The 9850-nt window shown below is 31.2% G+C and overlaps 1 protein-coding gene across 1 annotated transcript in view; it reads right to left on the bottom strand.

Moving 5' to 3' along the window:
• LOC107438266 (probable RNA-binding protein 19) overlaps positions 1–9850 on the bottom strand; it is a gene marked incomplete in the record, with an annotated part of 97779 nt that overhangs the window by 26312 nt on the left and 61617 nt on the right. The window contains 1 exon segment of the mRNA XM_071180874.1: positions 3240–3366. Coding sequence (XP_071036975.1) covers positions 3240–3366 — 127 coding nt within the window.

Raw genomic sequence — 9850 nt, 5'->3', positions numbered from 1 at the left:
TATATATATATATATTATGTAAGTATTTTTATGTGTTATAGTTAGTTATTTTAATGATTTAACAACAAATCTGTCCCCGTCAGCAAGCTTGCTCTAAGTACACCTCCGCAATCAAGTTCTTCCGCGTTATTTTTCCGGAAAACATACCATTTCACACTTCCCATAACATATCCTATTTCTGCACACATCATTAGTCCTGTATGTGACTCGTTTGACAAACTACGACATTCTTTAGTTTCATTCTCCCTGGGAGCGTCATTTATCAATGTGAAGGTTTATTCGAAATAAAAACGCCTTTTGGGCTAATTGTTGGCTTCAATTTTTGTCCATCCTTTCATCGAGAAAGATAGTTGCGTCATAACGAATCTTGAAATGAGAATTTTGTAATCCAGAGAATATTAAATACGATTAGATACTTTTAAAACGCTTGCGTGCCGATCACGATATTTAATTTTTAAATCGCGTGATTACGAATCGCGGTGTTTGATTTTTTAAATCGATCACAAATCACGATGTGTGGTTTTAAAATAGCTTAAAACGAATCAACTGTATTTGATTTTTAAAATCGCGTGATTACGAATCGCGATGTTTGATTTTTAAAATTACGCGAATACAAATCATGAAGTGGGAATTTTCAATCACGTGAATACTGATCATGCTGTTCGATTTTAGAAATCGAGCATATTGCTTTATTTATTTACAAATGACGTTATTTTGCCTTTAAACCACGCAATTATGAGTCAAGATGAGTAATTTAAAAATAGCGTGAATGCGTATCAGGAAGTGGGAATTTACAATCACGTAAATACGAATCACAATAAGTTTTTTTTTTTTTAAATCGCGTGAATACAGAGTACAATGTTTGATTTTTATGTCGATCGACGTTTTTATTTATCTACAAATCATGCTGTTTTCATTTTAAATCATGCAAATACGAATCAAGATGAATGATTTTAAAATTTGCGTGAATACAAATCGTGGTGTTTGATTTTTTAAATTGCGTAAATACGAGTCAACGGTGTTTGATTTTAAAATGAGGTGAATAAGAATCACGATGTGAGATTTTTAAAAAGCAGTATGTTTCATTTCTTATGAATCAGTATGCCATATTTTCAAATTGAGTGATTATGAATTTCGATGTGTAATCCTAAAACGCCTGAATACGAATCCTAATGTGCAACTTCCAAATCACGTGAAAACGATAAACGCGTGCCCGTACGAACCGTGGGTAGAGCAGTATCGATATTGCGCAAGCTGATCAAAGTGGTACTCACTGACCGTTGCTATAGATACTTAGCTTCGTGATGTACGAATTTTTTTAAAAAACTCATAATCTTAGTTGATTTAACATAAGTAATTTTGACCATAATGCAATAAAAGTTTCACAAGCAGTAACTGTAGAATTAGAATTATTGTAGAAGGTGTTTAAAAATATAATAATTGACTTTAAATGCGATGCTGATTCTTTTTGCTTAAGAACCCGATATTTCCACGTCTTAATAATTTTGATTTTTAAACATTTTCTAGAAACTAATATAAGAAAGGAACATATATGGTTAGAACGGCGTCATTCAAATATTGGCCATTAGCTTGAAAAAGGATTCTATTTATCCAACATAACCATGATTTTATTTATAAAAAGAATAGTTTTTTTTTCAATAAGTAAATAATAATTTTAATTATTATAGAAAAAATATTAATTATTTTAGCTACAATATTGTTTCTAAGTATTATTAAAACATTTTATTAATTGCTTTGGTTGGTAAATGCAAAAAAAAAAAAAAAAATCTGATTCAAAAAAAAAAAATTTCTACTTTTTTTTTAAGTCATGATTTCTGTCAACCCTGCTTATAAGAAGTCAAAATCTTTGATGGTTTTCGATTGATGGACCAACATAATCTTGATCTTGACGATCAATAATTCCATCGTGAACCATTACATTTTTTGATGGTAACCAACATAAGTAACCATCACTCCAATGTAGGAATTCGGACCGATTTATGATGGTTCAACATAAAAATAGCAACTTTTCCGATGGTTTGTTCATGTTAAACCACTACGAATTTTCATCACAGTTTCTTAGAAATCAAATGTAACTATCATGAACTATCAGCATCCCAATGTAGGAATTAGGACTAATTTATGATGAGCCACCATAATTTTTTTTTTTTTTTGACGGTATATTTCTGCTGAATCAACAATAATTTCCATTAAACCATTATAGAAATGTATGGTTGGGACCATCATGGATTGTTGGCCCATGAGAATCAAACTTCCCTTGATGGTTAACCATCCTAACATTAAAGAAGCATTTTCCATTATGGAAGTTTGTTGTCATATCAAAAACTACGAACGCATAATGGAAAATGATGGATGATGGTGAGCATCAAATGATGTTGGGCTATCAAGAATCACCAAGGTGCGTAGCCAAATCTTTCAACAAAAAATAAGCACCTTTTAAGTATCTACTCTTTAATCACTCAAAAAATATTTTTAAGCACTACATGCGCTAACAAAATGCAAAATAATTTTCAAAGACTTCACATGATCATGATAAAAATAACCAGTTTCTGACAAAGAACTCTTTTCTTGATTATATTAGGCATAAAAAAATCTAGAGGTTTTCTCGGTTGAATATCAGACGGTTGGAAATGAAGCCTAAAATTGAGAATATCTTGCAAAATGCAGCAGAGTTGCACATGAGATTGCAAGAATCTCACCGAATCTTGCTCAGTAGATGCACATGCCGACTCGCAAGCATTTAATCAAACATGTAAAATAATTGGCGCTTTCATAGGCTATGGACCGAATGTAAGCGAAAATAGATTGTGGTTGAATGAATTGTGAAAATGTTGCATAGAACAATGTGAAAAGCACGCTTTCGCATAATACAAATCGACATGGTAAAGAAGAAAAAAATTTCATTTTCGAAAAAGGAAAATGAAGCACTTTTTAAAAACACCCAATGGAAAAAAGCACCTTTAAGGATTTTTAAAAAACGAAAATCAAAAATAAGCATTTTTGAGCACTTTTTAAAAACGCTACACACCTTGGAAAAATGTAGTTTATCTGACTTCTACATTGAAGTGTACTTTTTCCCAAAACTTTTCATTACATTTTACTTTCATTTTAAATTTGTTGTTGTTGAAAATGATGTGAGCATTGCTCACACTCATCCTCTCCTTTGTCATCCAATCCATCTCCTTTGTCCCAATAATTGAAAGATGTTCTATACTTACTTTCGAAGTACTGATTGGCAGTCTTTTCTCTCAATTCAGACACATTGTCCGTGTCAGGATTGGCCCATTCCAGCACCAGGCGACGATTGAATAGATGAGTACTGTGGCACAGAGCATCGAATGCACGCTGCAGAAAAGCAAAAATATATATTAATTTAAATACTCATTCATTTTAAAAGATTATTTCACGTGTTGGAAAAATAAGCAACTAGACAATATTGTATTAAATATGTGGGTACAACTTGAACTGTTATTTTGAAATAGATTCGAATCCCGGTTTAACGAATCCCTATTTACCGAATTTCGCGATTTAACAAATTTTATGAAGTTAATGAAGTACATTTATAGGAAGCTGACACAGAAGTCGATGATAATGAATCTCCAGTGAAAACATACCTTATGCAGCAAAATGTCAATTTCTTCTCTTCATGACGTCGAAAAAGAACTCTTTTAAAAGTAAGAAATCCAAGAAAATAAGCAAACTTCCAAGCTGTAAAATTTCAAATTAATCAGCGCGTAATCATTCGTTGTATTTTAAATTCCTGAATAAAAAGTGTGAGATTTCTATTTATTTTGTGTATTTGCTGATTAGAACTGTTCGAATATTTTATAAGGTTAGTCAATTTTTTTATTTTGCTCCGGATATTACGAATTATCTCCGATTTAGCGAATAATATTTTCGGTCACTATAAATTCGTTAAATCGGGGTCCGACTGAAATAATAATTTCGTTAAAATGCATTTGCAACCTTAGAAACTCTATAATTTGAAAATTACGGTAGTTTATTTAATTCAGGAGATTCCAACCAAGGGAGTGTGATTTCATAGATTTGAAAAGGGTATTGTATCTTCAGAAAATGAATTGAGGGTATACTTCCCTAAATTTAGTTCGAAATTCTACTTGAAAAATTTTTCAGTCTGAAGAACTGCTGGAAGAGAAATCCGTGCAAGATCTTTAACATCTCATTAAAACTATTTCAATTTGTGTGAAGTTATTTATTATATGCAAACACAACTCTGCATATAACCTAGAACAATCACAAGCATTCCATTAAACACTGGTTCTTTTTTCTGGAATATTCTTTTTTCTAATAATTGAAGTATTTATTTATTTGTTTAAAATAAGTACAAAAATAGAAGTTATCAAAGTATGAAATTCAAAATGCGAAAACGGAAACAGTAATTTTGAAAATAGTCAAACCCCGCTTAAAAGAATACCATCGGTTGCAGCCAAATCTATGCAATTAATGCGGGTTATTCGATTAAAAGGGGAGTGCAATATTCAATATTTCATACCCGTTTTATTTGCCAATTTAATAAAATTAGATTTTCCTTTTCAGTGCCTACTAAGACTTTCATTACTAGTGTATTCCTTTCAGAATTTTTATTTTTACTTATTTTTTTCTCTTCATAATCCTCGAAATTTCAAATTAATGCGCTATTTTAGTTTGGGAGTTTTTGAAATGCCTTGTTTACAAGATTCATTCCTTTTTTCCAATTTCAAATTATTTCCTTTTGCGCTCAACTTACAACCAACTCAGAGTTATTCATTGGGTTAAGCAATTATTTTTCTACTTAAGAGAAAGACACATTGTACACTAGTGTGCTATTTTTTAAACTTTTTCTTATCAAAGCTAATAGAGCAGCAGGAGGGGACCACAAGCCTTGACCACAAGACAAATAACTCTACCCCTTTTTTATAGATTCTAAATGATGTGAGAGTGAAGTAAGTCAAAGAGGGGTAAAACCCTCTAAGTAAGTCAAAGAGGCAGCAAGATTTGATTATTTTTTCAACTTTACCCCTAACACTTGTTCAGACCAACTAATGAACAAGAAGTCCCTATTGAAGTGACCAACTATCTTAACTGAAAAAAGGAAATTCCATTCTGGCTTTTGAAACATTTCTCAACAAAAAAAAAATTTTTTTTTCCCTTCCATTTCAGCCCCTGTTCTTTATGCAATTAGGCGGGGACAGAAAACAATAAATATCCATTTAAACAGGAATAGTTTAACATTAGTTTCATAGAAAATGATTTAGTTCCGTTAAATTTTATTCGTATAAGAAGGGTTATTCGATATGCTATTAAGTGGGAACGACTGTAATACTTACCCGAAAAATGGAAATGCGATGTATATATAACGAAAAATAAAAAAAAAGCTTTAACAATTCTCTTCACTTTAAGCGTTCGGTGGCTTCATATAAAAACGTGTTTTTGGGAAGTCAGTTCAAAAAAGAAAATCGTTTTCATCGAACAAATGTAATATCATAAACTAACAGAAAAGTGTTTACTTTAATATTTTCTCAAGAATTTAAAAAAGTCAATTTCGAACATTTATAATTTCTAACAATGGTAATTCACAAATAAAGTGGAAGATATACCATTAGGTAAAATAATTTTTGGAATATCGTTTTCAAAATCTCATATGTAACAGAGAGCGATAGAAAAATGAAAACGATATTTGCAAGCGGGAATCAGCAGACGATGTTACTCGTCTCGTTCAAAAAGATGTAGTTTCGTGATCAGATTACTGATAAATTCAACACAAGACCAGATCATTTTTAAAGAACTAAAGAAGCGATAGTTTGAAAAGGGAAAGGGGAGAGGGGTGTAGACGATCAATTATTCAATTATAATCCCTCTCTTTCGAGGTTCCGAGATTAGAGAAGACTTAAAAAGATACTTTAAAATAATCCTCATAGTCCCGAGAGAGGGAAGACTTTGATGAGGAAAAACGCAGGAAGGGAAAGAGCGCGAAACCGAAATGTCACAGAAAATCAGTATTATTTAGAAAGCTATGAAATTAGGAGGTTTAAGTATCGCAAATTATCTTGAACTTATCTTGTATTTGTAAATAATGAAAGATAAAAAGCAAACATTAATAAAACAAATAAACATATAAATGCAGTTCTATTTTGCGCAACACTATCGATTTAAATGCTTTTTATATTGTATTAAAATCGATTTTTCATATCTTCACTTAAAAAAATAAAATAAAATAAATTATGATGTAGCCACCATAGCTGCCAACACGAACTGGAAAAAATCTAGCAGATTTTGCGAAATAATGTAAATTTCATAATTGTTGCAAAATATACTAAATATTTTACACGTATGGAATTTTAAGGATTTTTATAGTCATTATAATAGAAAAATTGCAATATTTTCCAGCTATGATTTCACATTAAATGACCTTGAAATGTTATGTAGTAAGTTTATTCATAATTTTGAATAGTAATAGACCTCTAATTCATCAAAGAGTAAACTGAATTTCATAAATGAGGCGATTTAGTGACACTTATTTAAATATTCAAGCAAGCAATAATCTGCACAAAAATTCTATTTCAATAGGGATTTTTTTTTTAGAAGACTAACTTCATAACAAATCAATACCTCTGGGGATACTGATCCAGAAGTTTCCTCGTCTTCTGGATTGGTTCAAACTTACAAGGCTACGGAGTTGAACATTAGTAGTCGTAAAACCGAAATTGGGACGGTGTTGTTCAACGACGGTTATAAAAAAAAATAATAATAAATAAAACTGAATTTTAGGGAATTTTCTAAAATGTACAAAAACCAGGGCAATTTTTATTTAACCAGTAAATCAGGAGAAACTAACAAAATCCAGTAGAGTTGGCAGCTATGACCCACTAACATTCAAGGGAGGTTTTCTTTTTTTTCTTTAATAATGAAACAGAACAATAAGAAGAGGTCAAACCAAACTCGAAAATTGGGAACCTCTTAACTGAGCGGTTCCCAATTTTCGACGCAACCCTACTCGATTTTCTTTTAGCGGACCTCCTGATCTTATAAATAAATTATTCCGTAAAGACAATCGTGAACCAATAGACGACTACTTTATTTTAAAAACACTAAATTGAGAAATGGAATTGCAGTGGCTCAAGGGACAGAGCATTCGCCTCCCATTGAGGTGACACAGGTTCAAATCACAGCAAAGGCTGGTAGATAAAAATTATGCTACCGGATCGCACTGAACACAGTGCTGAAGTAAATTATCCTTAGTGGTAGATAGATTACGGGTTAGAATCCCTTGCGCCACCTAGTTAACCTCAGTAGCTCCATCTAACGGAAATACGGGTCAATGCCATCAAAAAGTCTTTAACGAAGGCTAGTTTATCCCAATTATTGATCCAGAAGTTCCCTTGTCTTCTTGGTTGACTTTAAAATGACGAGGTTACAATGTTGAAAATTGATAGTCGGAATTGTGTATGTTGTTCAACGCTGGTTATAAAATAAAATAAAAAAAAGTTTAGCGCAAGTGATAAAATATAAATTATTTTATAAATTTATAAAAAAACAGCAAACGCCATCTAAAAAATTGCTAAATGAGTGGACTATGTTCAATAAATACTGCAACAGCCTTTAACTAATGTTATTTTTGTTTAGTGGAAGAATTTTCTTGAAACAAATCGCTAACTTTCATTTTTTTTCTGAGCTAAGGAAAAAATGTTGAAATCCTTCCTTCTAATTTGTTTCCTCTACTAGTAACCATTCAACCACATTCTCTTCTGTTGAAAATATTATTTTTTGTATGAAGTACAAGATAGATTTCTTTCCAATATTTAGTCTAGACAAGAACAGATTCAGCAATATTTTTTCTCCTTATTTGTTCTATTCCCAGAAATAAATTTTTTCGATGTATTTTATCCTATTTTTTATGTTCTTCACCAAACTTGTTAAAAATAAGACCATGTAAAGGAAACTGGAACAAATATATCTTTTCTCTATCATCAGAGATACCATAGTTGTGCTGCTTTCTGCGAATTAAAAAATTAAACTCGTAAAATAAGGGATATTTTTGNTAGTGCTTTATCGCATTTGAGGAATAGATTGCGGTTAATTTTTGATAACTCCTAAAACGGACTTCCCGATCGGACTTCTATTTAACTAACTTCCATTTTGCGATTTTTTTCGAGGAACTAAGAACATTTTGGAAAACTTCTTCGTAAAATAACTTCCAAATAACGAAGTGAATTTTTTATTTAACGAACTTTTCTTTGAGATCCACTCTCCCTATTTCCCAAAATATTTCAGAACATTTCAAATTTGTTAACGAACTGTATGGGGGAAATAAACTTAAATTGATTTTCGAGGCCACTTAATTTTTAGAGAAAGCAGTCAAGTCCTTTTCCCTTTTTGTTTGCAAGACAGACTCAGACAAAACTAACCGATTTTTCAGTAGTCATTAAACTTAAGAACGCATGTGGTAATGTATGTTTAAAATTACTGTTATAATAAAAGCAGCTATAATTTTATACATAGATTTAGCTTTTTTTTTTTTAGTTGAAAATGTATGCAGCATGATAGTGTAACACTGGATAAAGTTTTGCTACATTCTTGCTTTCCATACAGATTTCTTTTAGGGATAAGATTTATAAAATGAATAGTAGATACTAGTTTACGAGATAAAGGTGTATCAATTGCTATTTTAATTATACCTAGTGTTTATGAATTTAAAACCAGTTTTTGTGATGTTTAAGTATTTCAAAAAGTGATTTTCTATTTAACGAATTTTCCATATAACGAACTTATTATCGGGATTTTGCGACTTCGTTAAATAGAGGTGGGAGTGTAATATAAGAATGAACCTGAAGTAACATTGTGGTATTTCATGTTATGGTACATGTAAGTTCCGCGAGAAAGTAGTTGGATGATAACAGACAGCTTGCTACCGCTTATTAATCTGTTTTATCGACACAGACTGTTGTTGGGAGGGGGGGGGGGNGGGGGGGGGGGGGGATTTTCGGTAGTTTATCTCATGCTTATATCATCTCCCTTATTGCTGCAACGTATCAAACGGAAATAAATGTAATCGAACAAGTAATATTAAAAAAAAAAAAGTTTTAAAGTTAATTCCTACTTAGGTCAACAAAGAAATTTTTTATTTTAGTTACTTTTTATTAAATAATTACATTTTTTTCTTCAATTTTATTAATTCAATATTAATTAATGAATTAATGTTTGAAAAAACTGTATTAGCATCAAGTGCTATCCACTACAAATTAAAAAAAAAATGTATTTGAACTTGAGTGGATGAATATAAAAAGTATTTTATGAACGATTGAGCAAGATATAGGGAGAGTGTGAAATAAAATAGTAGGAATTGAAACAAATAGCACACTACAATACAAACTACGAAAAAAAAGTAGCGATTACCTCCATGATTACTTGTGACCGCTGATGGCGAGCAATGATTTACAGAAAAATATTAGCAACACTCCGCCCAACGAGCATAGTTCTAGATATTCTTGAATTGAATACGAGATTCCGAAGCATTCGTAAGCTCTCTTCGTCGCTTTCGTCTCGTATTATTCGTATACTATCATATATGGCAGTACTTTTACTTTCGTTACTTGTACCGCCGGTACAAGTAAAAAGTACGTACTTTTACTTGTACTTTCGTTACTTTTTAAATTTAGTACTTTTACTTGTACTTTCGTTACTTTTTAAATTTAGTACTTTTACTTGTACTTTCGTTACTTTTTAAATTTGGTACTTTTACTTGTACTTCGTTACTTTTTAAATTTAGTACTTTTACTTGTACTTCGTTACTTTTCAAATTTAGTACTTTTACTTGTACTTCGTTACTTTT

Source organism: Parasteatoda tepidariorum, chromosome 5 (genome assembly GCF_043381705.1).
Source record: "Parasteatoda tepidariorum isolate YZ-2023 chromosome 5, CAS_Ptep_4.0, whole genome shotgun sequence".
NCBI classification, from domain to species: Eukaryota; Metazoa; Arthropoda; class Arachnida; order Araneae; family Theridiidae; genus Parasteatoda; species Parasteatoda tepidariorum.
This window is presented reverse-complemented; position numbering and strand designations above follow the sequence as displayed.